This window comes from Hippocampus bargibanti, linkage group LG08, assembly GCF_051943395.1.
Source record: "Hippocampus bargibanti isolate YZ-2025 linkage group LG08, ASM5194339v1, whole genome shotgun sequence".
Lineage (NCBI taxonomy): Eukaryota > Metazoa > Chordata > Actinopteri > Syngnathiformes > Syngnathidae > Hippocampus > Hippocampus bargibanti.
The window spans coordinates 26,619,262-26,645,074 of record NC_142741.1 but is presented as its reverse complement, the minus strand read 5'-3'; the positions used below and the strand labels follow the sequence as shown (position 1 = coordinate 26,645,074).

Genomic DNA, 25,813 nt, shown 5'->3' with positions numbered 1-25,813 from the left:
GCGCTCATTTAGGTCAAAGTCTTTTTGAGGAAGGACGCCTTCTACGTCAAGGCTATCGATGGCTTCGACGTAGCGTTTGCCGAGTGGATACGACGACGAACTCACTCTTCATGTAGAGATAGCCGTGGAAGTAAGGTGGGCCGGCGCCGTTGTTCAGGAGATGCAGCCTGCCGTTGGAAATGTCCTCGTCCGTGTCCACGTAGCCGTCGTTGTCCTCGTCGCTGTCGACGAACTGAAAAGGAAAAGGCGGCGGATGAACCGGGAAACGCTTGGCGAGGAGATCGTGCGCACATGCCAGCGATGGGCCAAAAAAGAACCGGACTCCTCCCCCGCCGCCCCTAAAATGGATTACAGGTGCCGCAAAATGGCGGCACGGCTCTACTCTTTCATTGGATGAAATAGAGCTTCTCGCGTCATGTCAACATAGTTCCTCGGTAAGAGAATGCTACAAGATGGCGGCAAAGCAATGCTCTAATATAAGAGCGGATGTCCCGCCCAAAAAAAAAGGCTCATTCATCAAATCGGTTTTGGGACAGTCATGTATGGCATTTTGTATTGTTTTTTTTAGCATTAAGCTAGCAGACAATGCTCGTGTCCATTTCTCTGTGTTCAGCTTTTAGATCGAAGCCGAGTCAGATCCTTTGCCCAGGCTCTCAGTCGTACGGAAGTGGTCCATCGAGGAAAAGGTGTCTTCAGACGTCATCTGTACTTCTTTGAAGGTATCGCGATGTTTCATTCCTCATCCAAACAGCTTCATCAGCGAACTAAAGTTGTGCCGGTACCTCTGGCCCTATATCCTGAATGGACAGAGGTGGCCGTGCCAGACCCCTGCTCTGAAGTTGGGGGAGCAGTGGACCACTCCCTGAAGCCAATTTGATTACTTCTATTGTTCTATCACTGGCTCTGATTTCACCTCATTAGCCAATCTGATTAACTTTCCACTTTGATTACCTCTATAGTTCTATTTCTGGCTCTGGATTCACCTCATTAGCCAATCAGATTACCTCTCCACTCTGATTACCTTTATAGTTGTATGCCTGACTCGGGATTCACCTCATTAGCCAATCTGATGACCTCTTAAGGTTCTATCCCCGGCTCTGGTTTACCAGTCATTAGCATGACTAAGCCTACGTGGTATCGGTTTAAGAATCTGTTGTAAGCACGGCCGCCTCTGTCCATTAGCGGTAAAGGACCAGAGTTAGCAGCACAACTTGAGTTCACCGACGAAGCCCTTTGGATGCGGAGCGTAATGTCCGACACCTTCAAAGAAGAACAGAAGATGGCTGGAGAAACTTTTTCCTCCACCCATTGCCTCATTCTCACCGAGTCCGAGCTGCCTTTGTAGGAGTCCAGGCTGCGGTGGGTACGGGACGACTTGCGTAGCACCTCCTCATCGGTGACATGGCCGTCGTTGATGCTAGCACCTGAGCTCCTGCGAGCCTCCTCAAACTCTTCCTGGTCGTAGTCCGACTCTGCGTCGGGCACGTTGGAACGGGACGCCTCGGCGTTCTGGACTTCCAAGAGCGAAGCCTTGTCGTCGCTAATTCCAGAAGGAGCAGAGCAGGGGAGTTGGGAATCGGGGATGCGATCCAGTTGGTCGGAAGAAGCCGAGGGAGGGCTGACCAAGAGTCCCTCTGAAAAAGCCAGCGGGGGAGGGGGCGGGTCTTGGAAGACGTCCTCGTCCGGGGGAAGCGGATCTGGCGGGGGCAAGTCAGCGAGAGGAAGGCACTCGTCCTCGGCGGGGAAACCCTCGTCCGCCTCCTCCTCGGCCAAGGGGGCGGCGGATTCGGGCGGCTCGTGGAGGTTCTCCTCGCTAGACAGCGACGGTTCTAAGGCGCCAAAGTCCAAAAGTTCCAGGAACTCGGTGGCCACACGGGAGGCCTCCTTTTCCAGTCGATAGATCTCCGCCTCGCGCATCCGGCAGAGATCCTCGCGGGAGATTTGGCCCAAAAGTGACACGCCGTCCTCCTGCTGCCTCTGCAGCCGTTGGATTTCTCTCTCCAGTCGCAGGATCTCCTCCATCTGACGGCTCTCCTCGTCGGCGGCGTGGCCGTACGACACGCTCCGAGACGGCAGCTTCTGCAGGACAGAGCACGATCAGATGACGGCGCCGGGAAGTTTGAGCAAAACCCAATCGTGCCAAATCCAGGACAATATTTCACATAGAGAATAAAGCAAAGCCGCTTAATCCGTTCCAGACAGACGCAATTTATGATGGTATCGAGCCAACAAAAGTTCCCGCACGACTCCCACATATTCTTTTCCAATTTCCTCTTCTTGTCAAGTACAAAAGCGCCCGGATGACGAATGTTGCCAGTGATTTCCACAACCGTGATTGCGCCAAGTCATATATTTTACCAGAGAAGTGGGGGGAAAAAGCACATGGCACGGCACTGAACACAAACATGGGACAAAGAGTCACAGTGGTCATGGAGAATTTTGTGGTTGACAAAATGTCGCTGGCGGCGACAGATGAAAATAAATGCGCAATTTGTGTGCAAAAACGTGTCCACTCCAGTGCCAGGGAGGCTTTTTGTCATTTTCATTCAAATTGCAGGACCCACACAATATTGACTTTTAGGAATACAGAAACATCCAATACATGCAGTGTAGGTTTATATGTTCTGTATTTATTATTTTGGTCAGATTTTTGTTTTATTTATTTGTATACTTTTATATATGTGCTGTGTGTATTTTTCTTTGTTTGATTCCTTTTTTTATTTATTTGTGTATTTATTTTATATGTGTTCTGTATTTATTATTTTTGTTTGAATGTCTTTTATTTCTTTCTTTATTTCTTTTTATACGTTTATATATGTTCAGCATTTATTATTTTCTTTTGATTCTTTGTATTTGTATTTATTATTTGTGTATTTATTGTTGTGTGTTTATGAGGACAGTAATTTCATCTGTGCTGTATGTCATGCATATTAGCATATTTGACAAGAAAGCTGACTTTGACTTTATTTATTTGTGTATTTACTTGGTATTCATTTATTTTTATATGTGTATATATGTTCTGTATTTATTCTTTTAGTTTGATTCTTCATTCATTCATAAATGTCTTGTTGAAAAATACAAATGAGAAAGTGTTCATGTTGTCACCTTCTGGCAAGCGGCATCATTCAGCAGCAACGAGTTCCTGAAAGAAAACATGAGATGATTGCGTTAACTCTTGGATCTACAAAGAGAAAAGTTCCATTTTTGACCCCATTTGCCCTCTGAAGCATTTTGAGTGGCTGCCAATTGGAATTGCCGTGAGCCCATCTCTGGCATTTTCCCGTTTGCCAGAAGTCAGAAGTCAATTTGCGACTCTTCCATTGATTTTAGCCAAATGAGGCTTTTTCCGTCGTCTCTCATTTCGTAACGCGCTCCAATGTGAACATTGACCTTTTGACCTCCCCGTTCCTCTGCTCCTCCTGGGCTTTCCTGTCCACATCCAGAAGCCTCCGCCTCTCCTCCTCCATCTTCCTCTCTTCTTCTAAGCGCCTCCTCTGCTGCTCCTCCTGCTCCTCTTCTTCCCGGCGCCTGCGACGCTTCTTCTCCTCCTCCTCCTCCCGCCTGAGCTGGCGACAGCGCGATCGGGCCAGCTGGCCGCGGTGGTGCTTCTGCAGGACCACGCAGGCCCAGCGCAAGCGCAGGAAGCCGCGCCTCCAGAGATGAGCGCGGTAGTTCTTCTGAATGGTGACGGCGCTGGCCAGAACCCGCTTGTACTGCTTCCTGGAGAGGCGGGAAACAGATTGATGACACGCGAGGGCGGCTTTCTTCTCACCTGTCAATCGCAAATGCCATCGATGGCTTTTCCCCTGGCGACCCATCCACCCGTCCGTCTCTGTTTCTGGGCTTGATGGCGCCATCTGTTGTCGCGGTTCCAGACCAGAGCCCAAATGCAACACGGCTGGCTGGCTGGCGCGGGAGGCCTCGCCGCCCTTTCAATAAACCGGGCTGGCGGCGCTGCGTGTTTACAGTGTGATGAGCGTGCGCTTGCGTGGCCTTCAGCCCTGTGGCGAAGCCCCAAAACATGTCGAGGCCCGCCCCCACGCACACATACACAATGCGTTGACCCTTTCGCATCCTTGGAGTTTGGCCCCCGTCCGTCATCACGCCATTGGCCCGCGTGTGACATGTCGCAACACAAAGTTGTGGCTTTGCTGAGCGTCTATGCTTCGGAAGTCAACTCTTACAAAAAGAGCTTTTGTTTTTCAATGCTGTCACGTTATCGAATTGACGGAATAATTTCAGGCGTTGAAAGCGCGCGTTAAGCTAGCTGGCTATTCCTACACTCCCAAAACTGCATCCGCGCTATGGATTGCGTAAGTGCTTTAGAGCGCCTCGTGATTGTACATGTGCATCACCTAAAAACATTTAGAATCATAATAATGGTCAGTTTTTTCCATGTGAATCAATTCATTCATTCATTCATTCATTCTGTGCTAAAGGATAGAGTTGACCAGGACATAGTTTCAACATGTTCAATGGACACACCGGCAGAGCAAAACTAACGGCTTGATTATTTGCATATTTGAAGCTTTCATTGTATTTTTTTCTTGGATTTTTGGACAACAATCGTCATCTGTGATGCGTCAAAGTTACACATGATGACGTTTTTGGAGCGCCACTGTTAAAATCAAAGCCACGTTGTCATGCTTTTTTTTGTGTGAGATTCGTAGCTCTTATTTTCCAGCATAGCCCTTGTGAACATTCCATTCAATATGATTTCGGCTGTTTGAGAGTCTCAATCAAAATATAAATGTGTCAAAAATGATAGTGCAGTTTTTTTTTTAATTCAGTATACTTGATATCCATCCGATGGCCAGGTATGAGTGCGCATGGCCCCCCCCCCCCCGATGCTTCCCACCCATTTCTGCTTTCTACTCTTCATATTTTGAAACAATTTCAGGACGACTTTGGCAGAAGTCAAAAAAGTGACTCGTCAGCATTCATGCATAACAAGCATATGCGCTAAATGTTTGACTTTTGAGGCAAAACAAGTGGGCTTTTTTTCATCTAACTCACATATTGATGAAGAAACGAAGCGGCGGATGGCTCAATTCCGAGTATAAGAACTAACGACAGTCGTCAACTGCGCGGCCATCGACGGCAACACTTCAACAGATTGCGCCGATTCATTTGCTTCCTTTGCCAGTTGCAGCCGCTCACGTCCGCACGATTCAGCGCACGTCGACAAACGCCCCATTAAATGAACTCATTCACTGCCAGACATGTGCAAAAATGTGTCCACTATAGTGCCAGGGTTTTTATCACTGTCACTCGAATCCCAGGACCCACGCAATGTCGAGTTTTAGGACGGCATCAACATTCAATACAGCGTAAAAAAACTCAGACTCTCTTGTTTTATCAGACAAAAAAAGAGTTGATTGCTAAGTTATATGGGTCAGGAGTTATCTAAGCTTGAAATGGGGGCAATTGGAAAAATGACGTCGAGCGCCATTCCCGAATATGTTCCAGTTTAGTTTTTTCATGCTTGGGTGCCGATAAAGCACTTGCGATGGCACTCCAGAGCCAGGGTTTTTGTCATTGTGAATCAAGTTGCAGGACCCACAGAATATTGACTTTTAGGACGACATCAACAATCAATACAGCGTGAGAAAGCGTGGCCTCTCTTCTGACAGTAGAAAGAAAGAGTTCAATGCTAAGTTATATGGGTCTGGAGTTATATGAGCGTGAAATGAGGGCGGCTGTACAAAATACCATCTATATTGAGATAGTGCTTCAACAACAGCTGCAGTCGGAACAAAGCGCCAACACGGGGAAAAAAGGGACATTTTGCCCCCTGGTGGAAGGGAAAAAACATTAGCTGAGGGCTGACCAGCGCTTTGTCAGCACCCAAGCATGAAAAACCAAAACCCGAACAAATTGGGCAATGGCGCGTCCTATTTTCAATTCCCCACTCAATTTGTGAATGGCAGTGAATGAGTTAAAAGCCTTTTTTTTGTATCATCAAGCAAGCAGCGCATGCACAAACGTGCCCGGAGGCATTCAGGTGCCCCGCCCCCGTCCCATCCCAGCACCCTCCACCCACCGCCACTCACCTCGCCACATAGCTGAGAAGGTGGGCGCGGATCACCATGCCAGCCTTGTGCCGCACCTCCTCCCTCTCCTTCTCCAGCCTTTGCTCCAGGGCCTCCTTCAGGAACACCTGCGGGGACCGGCAAAAAGCGTGGAAGCCCAAAGCCGACCTGGACCTGGACCTGGACCTGGACCTGGACCGGGACCGGGACAGGCTGATTTTCAGCCCTCCTCCCTCCGCAGCCTGGGCTAAAAGTGGCACTGCGGCGCTGCTGCGGCGTCTGACGACGCTCTCTCTGCCGCGCAGCTTCATTGTGTCAACTTCCTGAGCATTTTCCCCGCCACTGGCGAGGGAGGGAGGGAGGGAGGGAGGGAACAGATGAAAGGAGGGAGAGAGGGAGGGAAAGAAGCGTGGTGGCGGCTGTCCAGAAAGAAAGAAAAACAAGCCACACCTCTGCTTGCTCTCAGACAAGAAGGAAGAAGGCTTTGGTTAACCCTTTGCAAGCTCAAGGGGGCTTCCTCATTCGTTAGCATAATCATCCATTTCATTTCCAAGCGCCTTTCAAAACTCTCAGTCACTTTAAAGTGACAGGATCAGTTTTTCTGCGGGTGAGCCGTGGCAGCCACACACGCCAACGTTCACTCAGCCTAACTCAAATAGATACAATAATATATAAGAACTCAAATAGATAGAACGTTAGGGGGAATGTCACAGGGCTGGCTTTCAACTGGTCCCTCGTGTTTGTGTCCTAGATGTGGCACCAATCCAAAAAAAGAAAACACACAGCTGCAGTTCAAAAGCCCCGTTTCCCGCGCCCCCACCGACACTCGAAACACACATCAGCCGCCACCCCCCCCCCCCCCCAAAAAAAAAGAAAAATCAGCTCTCACACTTCCTTCGCAAATACAATCAGCTAGCGTATAATCACAAATGGATTGTTCCACCTCCAAAGGAAACACGACCCCCCCCCCCCCCCCTCTGTGGTTTCTCGGCCCTTTTCCCACAATGTAAAAAATACAGAATGTTTTCTGGGATTTAACATAAAGGACTCTTGGGGGGGGGGGGGGGCAGTTTTTGCCCTTCACAATCAAACACGCTATTAAAAAGTTAATCATTCATCGGGAAAGCTACAAAACAAATGTCTTCCGAAAGAAGCGTTGATGATTGAAATCGAGAGCTCACCAAAAAGATGCCCCCCCGCCCCCTCTCCCCCGCCAGCCAGTTTAATCATTATTTGATCAGGAGATGAACAAGAAAGCCGCCTCGGGATTCCCCACTTTCAGCACAATACACTGGAAGTGAAATGTGGGTGGAGTCAAGGGGGAGGGGGGTGGGGTCATCCAAAATGTGCGGTTGTCAATATCTGACCGCAACTCGCCAGTAAATTCTTTGGCGAGGGGGCGTCCAAATTGTGACAAGCATGAACAGCTTGGGAAAGTGGAAGGGGGCGGGGGGAAACTAATACTTGATTTGGCAGACAAAAACTATTTCAACACCGTAAAATCTTTGGCCACAAAAAAAAAAAAAAAAAAAAAAATTCTGCAAAATGACAATTTGGGAAGAGAAACATGATAGTTTGCCATTACAGCAGTATTTGGCAAGGACAGGATTGCAAAAAAAATGTTCCGATTCAATGAATCCCACCCAAAAATGTCTTTGCCTATGATTACATTTGAACCGGCGTCACTTCCCAAACCAGACTTGTGAAAAATATCAATGGCGATCCTCTTCCTCCTCAGGAAACTGAGGTCTTTTGGAGTTCAGGGGTCACTCCTAAAGACTTTCTATGACTCTGTGGTGGCATCAGCCATCCACTATGGCATTGTCTGCTGGTCAGGCAGCATCACCACCCGGGACAGAAAAAGACTGGAGCGCTTTGTCAAGCGGGCCAGTTCTGTCGTGGGCTGCTCGCTGGACTCTCTTGAGGAGGTGGGCAACAGACGGACGCTAGCTAAACTAAAAGCTATGACGGACAGCCCCTCCCACCCCCTCCTGCCCATCCTGACAGCTCTGGGTAGCTCCTTTAGCCAGAGACTATTACACCCGCGCTGCAAGAAGGAGAGGTACCGCCGCTCGTTCCTACCGACTGCTGTCAGGCTTCACAATTCCCAATGATCACATGTGAAAAAAAAAAAAAACTGGACACTTGTAAATATGGGTTGTTGCAATATATCTAAATGCATCTCTTGATTCTGCACTATGTACAGTCTTGTTTATAGAACGGTTTTTGCACATCTACATTTGCACAGTATACAGTTGACATTTTTATTTTGTTATGCTTAGAATATCTTGTTTTCTATCCTTTCACTCCCACCCCATCCCTCTTCAATTGCTGCTGTGGACTGCAAATTTCCCCATTGCGGGACGAATAAAGGTATTCTGATTCTGATTCTGACTTCAAAGCAACTTTGATGGGTTGAAATGACGGTTCCTTCTGGTTGCCCCAACCAACTTTACAGTCACTGCTTCCAAAAAATGAAAAAGGAGCCTTTTTGGCGCTGTTTTTACCTTTGTCTTTCCAAGCTGCCATTCTTTCTTTGTGTTGTCATGACACGCTAGAAGCTCTGCGCAATTCTGCTTTTCGTCTTGCGGCTGCTTTTTGTTCTTCAGGATCGTCTTGTATCTACATCCAGAAAAACAGATGACAATTATTTCATTTTCATCAAATTTTCACGCACAACGAAATCAATCCACTAGCTTATTTTTAATATTTTGTTGTTATTTAGGACGTGACATCATTTCCTACAATTTTCTTTTGAATGGCATTCATTTCTGGGATGGCTTTTTTTGCCCACTATCCAACCAGGCGAGATGCACCCCTGGACTGTACAGCAAATCCCACTTTTACATGAACGGTCGCAAGCTAACCCTTTTCTTCACTCATTCACTGCAAGACAATGTGCAATTGCAGGGCCCACAGAATATTGACTTTTAGGACTACGTAAACATTCCATTTAGCGTAACCAACCTCTATTCTTTCGTCAGAAAAAAAAGAGTTAATTCCTCAGTTATATGGGCCTGGAGTTATATGAGCTTGCAATGGGGCGGCTGTACAAATAATGCAATCCATACATATTGGTTTATGTAGTGTTTTAGCAACAGCGGAAGCTATCGCAAAGTGCAAACAGGGACTTAAGGCAAATGCTGCCCCCTCGTGGAAGGGAAAAAACATTGCCAGAGGTCTGACCAGCGCTTTATCGGCACTCCCACGCAAAAAACAAAAAAAAAAAAAAACAACAAATTCGGGAATGGCGCGCCATGTCATATTTTCAATTACCAAATGAATTTGGGAATGGCAGTGAATGAGTTAATTCTAAAAATCGACCAAATTGTGTTTGAACGTCAGTCAAAAATAATTGATCTGTATCTCTATGATAGGAAGCATTAACGAGTCAAAATGGCCGTGTCAAATGTCCTTTTGACAAGCGAGCGGGTAGAGGTAAAAAATGGAGTTGGACAACTTTTCTTAGTTCTACGTCTTTTTTTGAACTGCATTCATTCTAACACACCAGAAACACACACACACACACACACACACACACACACACACACACACACACACACACACACACAGCAAGCCGCCTCACCGGACCTGTTGTAAAAATCCTTAAAGGAGCGGCGCACCGGGTATCCGGCCTTGCGAATCTTCACCGTTTCCAGCATTCCAGAGTATTTCAACTGGTTCAGAACGACGTCTGGATCAAACTGGTTGGCTTTCTGTCGAGAGCAGCACAACACATAAGCGCAAGTCGTGAGCTAAAAGTTTTGGGGGGGTTTAACTGGTCATGACTCAATCTCGCCCCGATATTGGCATGTTGAATATCTATGAAGATTGTTGGCATGAAGGAGATTGGCGAGCTGCTGCCTATCCACTCTGAGAGACGAGGTGCCCCCTGGATCCATTGCCAGTCAACTGCACTTTATTTGATGGCCCCAAAAAAGACTTTGATAGCTCAAGCATTTTGTCGAGAGGTGTCTGAAACGTCCGCTGGAAGGCCCATAGGCAGCCAGAGTGCACGCGGTGCCCGATAAGCCGCGCCCTCCCCCACTCTGGTGTTTATTGAGTCCCCCTTGAAACAAGGAAGACATTCCCTCCATCCAACAATCAGACAAGCGAATCCTCCTTTTTATAGCCACGTGGACAATCGGAAAGTAGATAAAGCGCTCGCCGGCTGGGCCGCCGCCGTGCTTTTCGGCATTCCACTGATGCAGCCAGATCAGTCGAGCGCCGCTGCGGATGAAATGACCTTTGACACCCCCCCCCCCCCTACCCAGTGTAAAAGGGGCGTGACTACTTGGAATGCGCCGGTACGCAGCCCGGGAGTACAAGGGGAGTCTTTTGGGATGCAATTGGGATGGCTCGGATTGATTGGGAATGAAAAATATACACCCCGATAAATACATTAAATAAATAAATACATGTACATTCCACCATGACGTCCCCGATCCACTGGTGAAAAGGACACTTCAATCCGCTCCTCTTTCACCGAGAACTGCTTCATGCAACAAAGAGGGTGTAGATCACAGGTGTCAAAGTCAAGGCCCGGGGGCCAAATCCGGCCCGCCACATATTTTTTTTCGGCCCGCGAAAGCAAATCAAACTTGTGAACTTGTCCATTATACTTGCCAAAATGTCATATTTTTGGATGTAAACCATAATAAGTCATTTTTCTTGACTTCAGATTTGAAAACTAGTTATTAATTATTTTATTTAGCGCTCTGTATGTAATATGTGGAGGGGATTTAAACATTCTAAGGACTTCCCCAAATTCATAACGGCCCTCGGGAGGAAACCATATCTACAATGTGGCCCGCGGCAAAAAACGACTCTGACACCCCCGGTGTCGATAGTGCTTGAGATTGAATGACTGCGTCTTTGTGTTGCCATATTATTTGGATTTTCTTGTTGTTTTGACTTCAAGATGACGCCGTGAAAGTGGCTGCCTTGACAACGGCTCCTGTATTTTGTTTTTCTACTTCTTCCTTCTCCTTTCATCACTTTGCTGCTGTGAAATGTATATTTCTCCACTGCCAGACTAATAAAGGTTAATTCATAATCGATAACCCACATATAAATAAATCAATCAATCAATCAATTAATACATCAAATAAATACCGTATTTTCTGGAATATAAGGGGCACCTTCAATTAATGACAGATTGTAAAATCTGTCATCCATACATAAGGTGCACTGGATTATGAGGCGTATGGTTAACGTTTGAAAAAATATTTTCTTGGAGGTACGCATTGTACTCCATAAAATACGGTAAATAAATACAGTAAAGTCTCGTTATATCGATATTCTCGGGAGTGCGAAAAAATATCGATATAACGAGACTATCGATATATCTGACCCTGCGCGCATGTAATTTTCTCCTTGCGTTCATAGAAATAGTATCGTAATAAGCGGTACTATCGATATAACCAATATCGATATAACGAGACTTTACTGTACTACATTTCATTTCCAAGCGCCTTTCAAAACTCTTCAGGACACTTTACAAGTAAATGTTAGCTTTTTTGGTGGATGCAGTATTGTTGGAACTTGGTGGTCAGGGGTAGGGCCACGCCACGCCACGCCACGCGACCTACCTTGGCCATGTTGGGTTTGATGCAGCGCACAAAAAAAGGGTTGGAGGCGCTGAGCGTGGCCATGAGGGCATGGAGAGATTCCTGAAAAAATTAACACACACAAAAAAAAAAACGGATTTAGCGATTTTAGATTGTCCATCACATCCATTCATTCTCAACGTTAGCTCCTCCGCCGGTGGTTGAAAATGCCGAGTTGTGGGAATTGAAGGCAGCATTTGAAACAAGCGCCACTCTGGAGATCGTTTAGAGATTTCAAATCAAATTTAAAAATAAAAAACAAAAACAAAAACATTTGTTGTTGTTGTTGTTGTTTCTTAGCTCATGTTGTTTGCTTTGTAATTGGCTGGCAGATTCGCGTATCTTCCGACCACGCGGCAAAGCAATACAAGCTTAAGATTTGTTACTTAGTGGCACTCTGATGACAAGGAGCTGAGTTGAAGTGAGTTGACTAGTTTCGTATCAAAATAAGTAGAGCTTTGCCAGCATCTTGCGTCACGTCATGTACAGTGTTCCGCCGTATAAATATCTTTAATTATTTCCATCTATCGCGGGTGATCACCGTGATAAAATAGGGATTAGTGCAAATGTAATCCAGAGAGAAAATTGTCAGAGCTTTGGCGAGCCCAGTGGAATACTTGCGACTTTCTACTGGACGCAAATGCATCACGTTCACACCGTTGGGGGAGGGAGGGGCTTGGACTGTGTCGGCCCGGTTGTCTGCCCCCCCGCCTCAGACAGGCTGTCTCCATCCAAGCCTGGCCTGGCTGAACTGAGCGCGAGTGGCCCCTGGTGGCCCCTGGTTGGCCCCGCTCTGCCCAGCCATCAACACTAATCCTCCCGGCTTCAGAAACGGTGGCTTGGGCAGCCGGCCAAACCCCCCCGACTCGTCCCCCCTTTTTTCTCCGCACTGCAGTTAGGACAAAGTAAGTGGAGCGCACTGGAAAGCACGTCCAGCAATCCTGGCGATTATTTTGGTAGCTCAGATACACAAGACGGCATTCTGCAAGATGTCTATTTACCGTCTTGAGCGCGACAGCGGGGAGGGGGCTGGGGGGGATTTGACCCTGGCACGCAGAGGACAATGACACGTTCTGTGTCGACTATTCAGCGACATAACAAGTGTCCACTGTGTGACAACAATATAATTCACCCGAGAAATTACAAGCGATCGATGACTACTCCAGTATTACTTGTCCTGTTGTTTTCTTGTCACTTTGTGTTGTTGTGTGTCATGCGGATTGGATACGCATTGTTTTTCAGCATTTTTGGCCATGACATTCATCAAAGAGGAGAGTCTTGCACCCTGCACGAATATGCCAGCACAGTTTTTGATTTGGAAGAACGTCGGTGCCATTTGATTGTCATTGTTAGACAGATCCAGGCCGATTGTGCTTTTTTGCGCCTGTAATGGGCAGCATTTTCATTGCCCCGCTTTGTTCAGCGGAAAGGTCGGTGCTGTGGAAGTGTCGCGGCTTGGAATTGAAGCGGATTTAGAGTACGTGGGACAGGAGATGTGAGATGGTCTCTTTTCGTCAATGACGAAATTGACGAAAAGCATTGCTACAGCTTCTTTGTGTTTGCTTTCAACATTTAGCTTGTCGCAGACGTGCACATTTAACCATGCGTCCATGAGTGGCTGCCTTTTCAGCAGCTGTTGTATTTTCTACTTCTTCTTTTCCTTTCCTCTTCCTTTCATCACTCTGCTGCTGTCAAATGTGCATTTCTCCAATGCCAGACGAATAAAGGCTCATCCAATCCCGTGTAATGTAAATTTCCAAGGATGGGACAGCTTTGTGTTGGCTTTGCATTTCGCTTGTACCTGATCCACGGGTGAAAAGGACACCCTGATCCTCTCCTTTATCATCTAGAACACCCTCATACAACAATGAGGGTGCAGAAAGTGTTTCAGATTGAATGACCGTCTGTCTTTTGTGTTGTGTCACATTATTTGTTCTTTATTTTGTTTTGACCTCAAGATGGCGCCGCAGGAGTGGCTGCTTTCACAGCAGCTCCTGTCTTTTGTTTTTCTACTTCTTCCTTTCCTCTTACTTGCATCACTTTGCCGGTGTGAAATGTCAATGTTTCCATGGCGAGACGAATACAGATCCTTCCAAAGACTGTTTGTGACTGCATGGTTTCTGGATGCCCACCCTGAACTGAGAGCTGACGGTGGGCTTGCGTCGGGCGCTTCCCATCTTCATGGTCTCTTCTCCATTCCTGCTGCCCACGTGCTCAAAGAGGTCGTAGATGAAGTCCAGCCTGACGACACACACACACACACACACACACATACACACACACGGTGGATGTTTTGGACCTTGTTTGTGTGTGTGAGTGACATGGGGATGGATTTGTTTGACCTGCTGTCTTTGAGAATGAACAAGATGTCATCTCTGAAGGTGTCGCGGTTCTTCTCCAGGATGCCCCGCGCATCGTAAAGCACCTAAAATACAAACATGTTTTCACATAGATTGCGGCGCCGGTGCTAGCGTGGATTACAAAGAGCTCAACATCAGAAGTCAGAGTCATATTTTGCTGGACGACTATATTTTCCAGTGCATAAGGCGCACCCAAAAGCCTTCATTTTAAAAGACATCTGTTTAAAATTGCATTCACAGTTTACTTTCATCAGCTCTTTAATTCTTGATCATTTTATTCATGATTTTATTGTTCTGGTGTTTATTTCCCTTTTAATTGTAAAGTGTCCTTGGGTGCTTTGAAAGGCACTTGTGAATGAAATGTATTATGACGATTCTTTTCGCTAAAAGATGAGCGTGCCTTATACCCACCCAAGTTCAATGAAGGAAACATGATCGCTTTCTATGGGAACAAATTTCTCCACTGTGAGACTAATAAAGGCATATCCAATCCAATCCAATAAATATTGAGCCACAGCAGGTCTCCCAATTATTGTCAGGAGCCACACACTCAATTTCCCCCTTGAAAAGAAGTCATAATAAGAATAATAAATCTTCTTCTTTTCCTTTCATAATAATAATAATAATAATAACAATCTTTTCCTTTCGGCTTTTCCCCACACCACAGCGAATCAATGTCCTCCATCTTTCCCGGTTTTGTGCATCCTCTTCTCTCACACCAGCTACCTTCATGTCCTCTTTGACCACATCCATAAACCTCCTCTTGGGTCTTCCTCTCGGTCTCCTGCCTGGCAGTTCAAGACTCAGCATCCTTCTCCCGATATAGTCACTTTCTCTCCTCTGACACGTCCAAACCATCTCAGTCTGGTCTCTCTGACTTTCTCTCCAAGGCCTCGAATATGAGTTGTCCCTCTAATGTACTCCTTCCTGATCCTATCCAAGCTGGTCACTCCCAAAGAAAACCTCAACATCTTCAGCTCTGCTTCCTGTCTTTTCTTCAGTGGCACTGTCTCCAGTCCAAACATCACGGCAGGTCTCACCAACTTTCCTTTCATCCAAGCTGAAAGCCTCCTATCACACATCACACCTGACATTTTTCTCCAGCCGCTCCAGCCTGCCTGGACACGCTTCTTCACCTCTTTTCCACACTCTCCATTGCTCTGGACAGTTGACCCAAAGTACTTCAAATCCTCCACCTTCTTTATCTCTTCTCCCTGTAGCATCACTCTTGCACTTGGATCCCTCTCATTCACACACACACATATATTCCGTCTTGCTGCGACCGATCTTCATTCCTCTCCTTTCCAGGGCATATCTCCACATCTCTAGTTTCTCCGCCACCTGTTCCCTGTTCTCGCTACAGATCATAATGTCATCTGCAAACATCAGAGAGCCACAACAGAGCTGAGCCCTGGCGGTGAATAATAATAATAATAATACATTTCATTTCTAAGCGCCTTTCAAAACTCTCAAGGTCACTTTACAGTCACAGTTTTTCTGTGGGTGAGCAGCGGCAGCCACACGCGCCAGCGTTCACTCAACCCGGAAGTAACTGAAATAGATAGAAAGCTAACTGTGGTGTGCCTTATATTAGGAAAATTGTTATATATTGACATAATATATTGGGAATTTTATATTGACATATTATATTGGGAATTGTGCGTAACCCCAACCTCTAGCTTATAATGTGGTGCGCCTGATATTTGGAAAACCTTCATGTATATTGATTTATGAACACTGAAGGTGCGCCTTAATTATGGAAACAGTTTTGAAAATGCAGCGTTCATTCGGGGCTGGCCTGATGCGCCTTCTACATCCAAAAAGACAATCTTTTTTGGATTGCGCGTGGTATGTCGAATGCGTGGCTCCTAAAGCAACAGGCCAGTCGATACGCTGCAAGCTTGCGAATTCCTGCTTAAGCCTTTGCATTGCATCCAAAAACAAAAGACACACAGAGGGGAGCGGCCCCCACATCGCATGTTGACTTTAGTCGGGCCTGAGCAACAGCGGCATTCCACCGCCACGGTGGCGTATCGAGATGAAAATCAAGAGAGGTACTTGGACACACCATATCAACACGACGTGTGGATGTTCATCAAAAAAGAAAGAGAGGTCGGGCGTGCCAGCGTGCGTGCGGGCGGGCGAGGGTACGTGCGTGCAATCAAATGACCAGACTACACTGGCTCCTTTCGCTAGCTTGGCTCCGGGGGAAGCCATGAGACCCATACCGATGCGCCGTCATTCACAACTCACAGAGGACTCCTCTGTGTGCGAGTGCGTGTGCGTGTGTGTGTGTGTGTGTGTGTGTGTGTGTGTGTGTGTGTGTGTGTGTGTGTGTGTGTGTGTGTGTGTGTGTGTGTGTGTGTGTGTGTAGCTTTTCAAGTTGGCTCAAACGAATTAATCAATTGCACACAAATTGACAATTGAAAATCCCGCAAGTCGGCAGACGATTTAGATCGCTGGAGAGGTAGCAAACTATCTCGGTCAGGCTATCAAGCTAGCTAGCCAGCTCATGCTTAAATCTGTCTCTGGCTAGCAAGTTCCAAAAAGCCTTTCCAGCAGCTCCTGTGTTTTGCTTTTCTACTTTCATTTCTTTCATAACTTTGCTGCTGTGAAATGTAAATTTCTCCACTGCGAGACTAATAAAGGCAAATCCAATCCAAGTTATCTAACTAGCTTGTACTAGCTCGTACTTGGCTAGCATTTCATTTTGTAATTAGTTTTTCCCAATTATAGACTGATTTAAGTCTGTTTCTGGCTAGCAAGCTAGCTAGGTATCTGGTACCAGCTCGTACTTAGCGAGCTTAGCTATCTAGCTAGCTCGTACTGAGACAGTTAGCTTGCTAGCCAGAGGCAGATTTAAATCAATCCATAATGGGGAAAAAAAAATTACAATATGAAATTAAAATGAAAATGTCCCCGTTGTGGGACGATGAAAGGCTTTCAGATTCTGAATACAAAATACAATACATATGGATTTATATAGCGCCTTTAGCAACAGCCGAAGCTGTCACAAAGCGCTTAACATGGACAACTACCATTATATAATTGCGTAAAATAAAGCTCAGTTTTTTCCAATCATCATCGACTTAGCCAAATGGCTGTATTTCAAACGTTGGTTTTTTTTGGTAGCAAAATGGAAAGTATATAATTGCTGACAATTGTCTATCCATCGAAGGATGGAATGAATATTTGTAATGTGTCTCATATCTAAAGGAAATAAAATATCTGTTTTCATTGTTGGTCACCGTGCGTCTTTTGACTTTGGGGTAAGGCAGAAAGCAAATACATAATTCGATTACGAGGGTTTGCGGTGAAGGGGTCGGAGGTCATTTCCTTAAGTGACATGTCTACTACCACAAACAATGAAGCAGCCCAAAGTGGAACAACAAAACGGCTGCATGGGGCGGGGGGAGGGAAGGGGGCTATCCTCAGTGGATCAAGTCATTAGCATCAGCAACTCCGCCAGACTTGCGGCTGTGCTACCTTGCTCGCTAATACACACACACACACACACACACACACAAAGCGAGGTTCTTCGCAGGGCCGCGACGCCGCAGCATCTTCTCGTTTGTGTCGCAGTCGAACTTGGCTGTTATCTGAGCGATAAAGATTGAAAAATTCTGCGACCATTTCCGCTTGCTAGCTTCGTGTTACACTTAGCTTTGTTGCACTAATATTGTCAATCCTTTAGCTTCTATGTTTTAGCTAGCTGGGTGCTGGTCACGTGGTTAACAAGTGATGGTGTTTTTTTTTCTTTTTTGGGGGCAGGGGGTTGTTTTCCAGTTCAGGCCAATTCTATTTTACAATTCGATTTAAAAACGACTGAGGCTGTGCTAACCATTGAGAAAATCAGGTCAGACTTCCGCAACTTGGCAAAACAGGGAAATCCCTGTCCTTGTATTGGGCCCACCACAACTATGGACTGACTTCCCCCACGTTGTATCTACTTTGGTAGCGAAGGCTCCAAAGTCACAACCCACTGCCCCATTTCACCCAATTGTGCATTCAAGGAATAGAAAATAGGTTAAATCAATCAAGGTAATCAGCAAATTTGATTGGCCGCACTGATCTGATCTGATCCGATAAGTGCATGGCTTAAAAAAAGGCATCTAATCAATGTCATGCTCTAAACGTCATTGTGCTCTGTTTCTACAAAAAAAAAATCCCGACTTTTATGAGAGTATGTGTTTACATGGGTCTGTTACCTCTCCAGCATAGTGCTTGATGCCAAACTGATGGTCGGTCACTCGGGGTTTCACGTAATATGGGTTTGCCTGACAAGAGAGAAAAAAAAACACGATTTTGTTTTGTTGCAAGGTAGTCGAGTGGTTAGCACGCCGGCTTCACAGTGCAGAGGTCGCCGGTTGGCGTCCCGCTGCGGCCTCCCTCCCTGTGTGGAGTTTGCATGTTTTCCCCGAGTCCGCGTGGGTTTTCTCCGGGTCCTGCGGTCTCACCCCACGTTCCAAAAAACATGCACGGCAGGCAGATTGAACACTCCAAATTGTCCCTAGGTGTGAGAACGACTGTCGTTTGTCTTTGTGTGCCCTGCGATTGGCCGGCAACCAATTCAGGGTGTCCCCCGCCCGGTGCCCGAAGAGAGCTGGGAGAGGCTCCGGCACTCCCCGCCACCCTAATGAGGAATAAGCGCAACGGAAAATGGACGTTTTGTTGCACAATAAGAGATTAGGCACTCCTGATTTGGTGGCTCTAGCCGTGCCGTCCATTTCTGTTCTTTTTCTTTTGTAAGATTTTGTGCGCACAAAGTTGATGAAACTCAGAGAAAGGCTGCTCGTATTTCAGCATTGTTGCCTTAACATGCTAGGACGAAAACAAGAGCAAAGCGTGAGAGGGCGCTTTTGTTCCCCGCCTTGACGTTGGACTTTGCAAAAGCCCATTTGACACTCCCGAGCCCCCTCCTCCTGCCTTCTGGGATCATTTGACATACTTGCGTGCATTTGTTGCCGTCTGCTAAAGCGTGAAAGATACGCAAGACGTTTTGTGTGTGTGTGTGTTAAAGTGCTCACGGCGTGTCGGCTGTGCAGTTTCTCCAGGAGGGTGTAGTCGGTGCCTTTGGGGAAACGGCTCTCCTCGTTGATAAGAGCCAACATGCCCAGTTTCTAAAAGACCAGAAGAGAAGGTGAAAGGCACGTCTTTTGTGCAACATGTCACCATGCCAACCACGACAAACATCAGACTTCCTTCTGACAATACACTTGGATCAATATTCAGATTTTTTTTGGCACGTAGTATTTTAAAATGTTCTCTTAAGCGTTTTTTTACAACAGAAGCTTGAAAAAAACTGCAGAATTGTATTGTTTTCCATTTAGCATAGCTCCATCTGGTGGATGCATGATGCAACCGCAGTCACTGTTGGAGTCTCCTTCCACAAACGCAATTGAAATGTCTGACTGCAGATAAACGCCATGAGTGGCCCACTGCATAAAGGATTAGATCCTCGATGACCTGCTGACGTTTTTGGTTTCGTATGCTATTTCAGCCAAAGGCCTCCCGGGTGGCGAAGGTCAAAGTTCAAATACCTTCTCGATGAGATCCAGACACTCGGCGTTGTCCATCCAGTCAATGGCCTCCCACTGGATGCCTTCCCTGCAGAGAAAGACAACGGCCTTAATTCAGTGGCCGAGCTGCACTTACGTCCAACTAAATCAATACATACATACATACATACATACATACATACATACATACATACATACATACATACATACATACGTAACAAAAGAATAAATAAAAAAGCAAATAAATAACAAAATCAATAAATAAATACAGAACAAAAGAAAAAATAAATAAGTAAATAAACAAATAAATTAATAAACAAATACATTAATTAATACATAAATAGATCAATGAAAATAAATAACAAATACATAATGAATAAATAATGGATCAATAAATTAATAAACGGATAAATAAATAAACGAATAAATAAATAAATGAAGGAATAAATGAATAAATAAATAATAAATCAATTAATTAATTAACGGAAAAATACATAAGCGAATAAATGAACAATAAATAAATGAACAGACATAAACAATGAATGGATGAATGAACAAATAAATAACAAACATGAAGTAAATCAATGATGACTAAATAAACAAGTGAACAAACGAACAATCAATAAATAAGTGGACAAACAAAAAAACAAATCCACAGATGAATGAAGAAATGATTGCGAGTGGGCTGACCTGTTGTATTCCAGCTGCTCCAGCGAGAAGATGTGTTTGTTGAAGTACTCTTGGAGCTTCTCGTTGGCGTAGTTGATGTTGAACTGCTCAAAGCGGTTGACCTGCGTGGTGGACAAGCGGCAGAATATCCAGCAAGGGGAAGAGTACAATAGAATCAACACATTTTTCTCAAGATGAAGATGTCTTCAAATGCCAATCCTGCATTTATTTGTTGACCACTGTGCAAAACTTTGATTTCTCTCTTGATTTTTGCCATGAAATGTGCATTGATCACCTGAAAATTCTCAAATCCAAAGATGTCCAGGATGCCGATGCACTTGAAGTTGTCTTGGCCTTGGATCTTCTGGTTGATCTTCAAGACGATCCAAGAGAAACACTGCGAGTACAGCGCCATGGCCACCGAGTCGCGGGAGTCCACGGCCTGCGGCAAAAGGCACGACGCAACCTGAGGTGAGCGCCAGGGTTACGTCGGCGAGGCGAGATGGAGGCGTCCTGCTCCAGCTTATTGTCTGTTTTCACAACAGGCGACGCTGGTTACTACCTCCATTGCCACAGTGTGAGTAGAAAGCAAATCTGTGACATTCAAAGCTCATTCATAGAGATCCAGCTAGCAATCGAGCTAGCGATCGAGCTACCTTTCTTTCTATTGCTAACTGGCTAACCTTTATAGCACAGGCGTAGAAAGCACATTAAACTTGTGAAATTCCACGCTCATTTATAGAGCCGTCTAGCTTGCGAGCGAGTTAACTAGCTCCCTTTCTGTTGCTAGCTGGCTCATCCCTTATATCACTGGTGTCGATCGAGCTCAAGTCGCGGGAGCCAAATCTGGCCCTCCATAACATTTTATTCGGCCTGTGAAAGCAAATTACACTTGTGGAATTCCATGCTCACAAATAGAGCTAGCGAGCGACATACCTTGCGAGCGAGATAGCTAGCTCTCTTTCTCTTGCTAACTGTCTAATCCTTTATATCACAGGTGGAAAAAGCAAATCAAACTTGTGAAATTCCATGCTCATTTATCGAGCTTGCTAGCGAGCTAGCTATCTCTCTTTCTATTGCTATCTGGCCAATCCCTTACGTCACCGGTGTCAAAGTCAAGGCCCATGGAGCCAAATCTGGCCCGCCACATCGTTTCATTCAGCCTGTGAAAGCAAATTAAACTTGTGAAATTCCATGCTCACATATAGAGCGAGCGAGCGAGCGAGCTAGCTCGCGATCGACACGTTGTTTTCTTGCTGTGCATGATCACGAGTATCACAAACGTAAGGTAAATAATGTCTATTTGTTGCACGAACACTCGCCCCCCTGCACCCTGACTTCGGAATGACAATGGCGCTGGCCCATGCATGCGTCCCTTTTCAACAGCAAGTACGTATCCGAATCAGAAAACCTTGATTCCTCCCACAATGAGGAAAGTAGGCCCCGGTGAGCACAAAGGTTGGGCCAGCCCTGCTATAAGCGCACCCACCGCCTGTTATTTCTGCGTTAGCGACAATAGCTCCCGACCATCCGTCATGCCCCGTCACCCCCGGCCACTGAAAAGAAAGCCGCCGGCTCCAGGATCTCCAGGAGAGAAGAATGGCTGTTTGTCCCGTACCAGGGAAGGGGGGAGGAGGGCTTTCTGTTCACGGAATAGGGCTGGGGGGGGGGGGGGGGGGGGGGGCGGCACCCGTAGGATGGAAGAGCCCCGCTTACTGGCAGAAGGAGTCCGGCCGGCAATGGAAGAATGCTCTCCATTTAGTGAGGAGCTGCTACCGAGCAAGCAGGACAGAACAGCCGAGCGCTTTTGTTCCCTTTGTCAAACGGCCTCTTTTTTTCTGGGACCAATAAAACGATTCCTTCACGTGTTTATTGGAATGAGAAGAGGAGGGGGGGGGGGGCGAGGGAGGGTGTCACACATTTGTTGAGAGTTCGCTCTTAACTCATTCACTGCTAGACGTGCATCAACGTGTCCACTCCAGTGCCAGGGTTTTGAATTGCAGCACCCACACAATAGTGACTTTTAGGACCACATCAACATTTAATGCAACGTAACAAGTTATGGCATGGATTGCATGACCATTATTCCGAGATGCTAATGAAGTTCAATCATGATGAATCGTAAGCAGAGACATTGAAGCAGAAGGCCAGGAACGCAGCCAGTGGATGATGACACCGTCTGCCACCACAGGACAAGTCTACACCCCCCCCCCCTGCCCACACCCCCATTTTCAGCTCCATTGTACGTTTGACTCAGATCACTATCGCCGAGGCTTCATTGTGCCGAGAATCTGGCAGACAAAAAGCAGGAAATGGTCGGGAGTCACGCAAGCGAGTGGATGTGGGGCGGTGGATGTGAGAGGGAGGGAGGCAGGCGTGTCATTGAAGTCAACGGGATGAAGGGGGACATGCTAGCGTAAAGCAACATTATAAAAATTACAATACAATTCACTTAAATACGGTCATAAACTAAAATTAACTACAGTAAAATAAAATATAATATAAAACACAGTAAAAAATAAGCTCAAATAAAAAATGAAAGAGGGTAAAAAAAGAGCCTGTGTACGATGTGTTTACCTGCTCCACGGTGAGCGGGGAGCAGATCTCCTCACCGCGGAGGATGATGGAGCGCTGGGTCAAAACCTCCGACAGCTGGAAGGAGTCCAACCCAAGTAGCTCGCTTACGTTACTGACCACTGAAAAGCACACATGCACACAGACACGACATATATTAACACAAATAAATGGATACATTAATAAATAGTTGAATGCAAAAATAAATAAATTACTACATATATGGATAAATGTGTCACGATCTGGTTGGCGACCAACGGGTGGCGCCGTCGCCCCCGCCTGTAGCTGCACAGGTGTTGGTCGTTCCAATCAGTGGCAGTTAAAAGGACTCCCGGCACGACCATTCCATGTCGGGTCATTGTATGTGTTTGCTTCACCCTGTCAGGTTTGTTGCATCTTGGCAGATTTTTACTCATGGTTTTCTATCAATAGATGGATACATTTGATACTTTGTACTTTTCTCTAGGGATGACTTTGATGTTTTAGATTTTGTTCCTGCTGACTTTATTTTCATACCATTTGTCAAATACAACCTGCTGCTCCTTCCTGCCTACATATTTGGGATACACAACCATCACCACCTCTCAAACCGCAACAAAATGACTAAATAAATACATATATATGTACTGTATATACCAATAAATAAGCAGAAAAAATACATGAATAAGCATATATATATAGGTATATATATAAAATAAGCGAATAAATATCTAAACAAATACATACATAGATGAATAAATGACTAAATAAATACATATACAGTAAAGTCTGGTTATATCGATATCGGATATATCGATAGTCCCGGTTATATCGATACTATTTCTATGCACGCATGGAGAAAATTACATGCAAACAGGGTCGGATATATCAATAGTCCCGGTTATATCGATATTTTTTCGGACTCCCTTGAATATCGATATAACGAGACTTTACTGTATAAATAAATGAATGGATGGATAAATAAATAAATAAATATGGTTCCTTGGCTTGTTTAATTTTATAGAGATAAACTTGAGCCCTACTAAATTCTCCCCCCAAAAAACTTGGGCGTGACCAAAGCGAATCTGAATTATGATGCTGATTATTTTAGACGAAGACGGTGTTCCTATTGCGGCAGTCGGTCAGCGCCATGGTTGGGAAAAGAAGTCGGATCGTGAACAAAAGGGAATGGCGCTCATGTTGCAGCCTGTTCGGCTGACAGTTGCTGCCACGCCAATCAAACGCAGAAGAATCAAAACGACTGCTATCAAGTGATGAAATGTTATTTTTCAAGCGTAGGGGATCGTTGCTCGTTGCGTCTTTTGTGTCAGCCTTGATTTTGTTTTCGTTTGTTTGCTTTATTTTTCTGATTTGAAGCATTTTCGGAAAGTTATTCACTGCCTGAAAATGCCTTGAATACCTTCAAGTCCCGCGAAGAACATGCATTGATGGATCATCCATCCGACCAAACTCAAAAGCCTCTTTTTTGGGGGATAACCCTTTCCAGGATGGTACGCTCCCATTTCCCCCTCTTACCTCCTTTGGATGTAATCTGAGCTCCGCCCGCCGTCATAAACTCAATGTTTCCCATCTGGAGGACGGCGGCCAGCAGCTTGAACACATCTCGGATCTCCTCCTGGCTGAACTCCATCACCTGCAACGCCGCCTGTGTTCCAAGACGCAAGGGCCATGACATGATTCCATACCATCAAAGGCGTTGCCGAATAGCGGACGGCTTTTCACTCAAAGTCCACATTTAGCGCCGAAGATGGGGGCCAAAGGCCCGTCGAATACAAAAGGGGCGCTTTGGCACACTCGCGTGGCATTTCAGTCCAAAGGAACTATGTAGAGGTCAGAGAAGGAGCTTCTCATAGGCACTCCAAAGTAGATGGGAACGTGAAAGTTGAGCTTTGGAATTTATCTTTGAGTTCTGTCATATTTTTACAAGTTTGACATCACTATCACCCCTCTAAAATTAAGAACTTTAAAATATATGTATATTATTTAGTTATTTATTTTTTGCGTGCAAATACTTTCATTTTTCTACTTTTTGTCTTGAAAAACGTTGCTGCTGTCAATGACTAATTTCGCTATTGTGAGAACAAATAAAACATTTCTTTTCGTATCTTATTGATCTCATGAAATCATTGGCCGAATTATTTATTACAAATTCATTATTTGTAATTTGCTTATGTATTTATTTACCCATTTAGCTCCACATTCATGGATTTATTTATGTATGTATATGTGTATGTATTTATTTATGCATGTATTTATTTAGTTACTACCATATGTATTTAGTTATTTAGCCATTTACATATTTCATTCATTCTTGTATTCATGGATTTATGTATGTACCAGAATCAGAATCAGAATCAGAATACCTTTATTCGTCCCGCAATGGGGAAATTTGCAGTCCACAGCAGCAATTGAAGAGGGATGAAAGGATAGAAAACAAGATATTCTAAGCATAACAAAATAAAAATGTCAACTGTATACTGTGCAAATGTAGATGTGCAAAAACCGTTCTATAAATGTATGTACGTGTATGTATGTATGTATTTATCAATTTATGTATTAATTTATTTGTTTACCATTTGCCTATATATTCATTCTTGTATAATTGGGTTGATGTATTTATGTATGTATTTATACATGTATCTATTTATTTAGTCACTTATTTATTTCTTTTTAAATGAAATGTACTTTATTATAAATGTGGTTTATGAAATAAAATATTCCAAAACCAAATAAATATGGTTCTGCTAGCTAGAATGTCCTTTGGAAAGCCTGCCCTGGTCCATCTCCATCTTCGTACGTACGAAGACGAAGACGGTCTCTTGCTCATACGAAACGACGCTTTGTCAAGTCACCAAAGGTTGCAGTGCCCTCCAGTGGTGGCGCACTGACCATGACGCTGTCAAAAAGCTGCTCGTCATCCGGGCTGCTGTCTTCCAAGCAGCCTGACTGGCTGAGGTAGTGGTAGGACTCGGCACCCTCGGACAGCAAGTACATATCTGGGACCAAAAACAAACAAACAAACATAGCAATGGACTTTTTGTTGATTCAAA

The 25,813-nt window shown here is 45.2% G+C and overlaps 1 protein-coding gene across 3 annotated transcripts in view; it reads right to left on the bottom strand.

Annotated features, from left to right (window-relative positions):
• The window catches only part of LOC148894994 (unconventional myosin-X-like), a 54,051-nt gene that overhangs the window by 13,041 nt on the left and 15,197 nt on the right, over positions 1-25,813 (bottom strand). Inside the window, exons 9-26 of one of the 3 annotated variants that reach the window (XM_089001942.1) lie at positions 25,653-25,759; positions 24,279-24,408; positions 22,767-22,885; positions 20,485-20,631; positions 20,211-20,311; positions 19,542-19,608; positions 19,029-19,121; positions 18,210-18,278; positions 13,984-14,066; positions 13,774-13,882; positions 11,624-11,704; positions 9,624-9,748; positions 8,540-8,654; positions 6,054-6,160; positions 3,391-3,720; positions 3,106-3,142; positions 1,324-2,079; positions 106-232 (exon numbers count right to left, since the gene is read on the bottom strand). In XM_089001942.1, the coding sequence (XP_088858068.1) occupies positions 106-232; positions 1,324-2,079; positions 3,106-3,142; positions 3,391-3,720; positions 6,054-6,160; positions 8,540-8,654; positions 9,624-9,748; positions 11,624-11,704; positions 13,774-13,882; positions 13,984-14,066; positions 18,210-18,278; positions 19,029-19,121; positions 19,542-19,608; positions 20,211-20,311; positions 20,485-20,631; positions 22,767-22,885; positions 24,279-24,408; positions 25,653-25,759 (2,703 nt within the window). Of the gene's footprint in view, positions 1-105; positions 233-1,323; positions 2,080-3,105; positions 3,143-3,390; positions 3,721-6,053; positions 6,161-8,539; positions 8,655-9,623; positions 9,749-11,623; positions 11,705-13,773; positions 13,883-13,983; positions 14,067-18,209; positions 18,279-19,028; positions 19,122-19,541; positions 19,609-20,210; positions 20,312-20,484; positions 20,632-21,678; positions 21,813-21,905; positions 21,963-22,766; positions 22,886-24,278; positions 24,409-25,652; positions 25,760-25,813 lie in introns of those variants that run through there. The other 2 variants (XM_089001943.1, XM_089001944.1) reach the window with 2 other exon arrangements.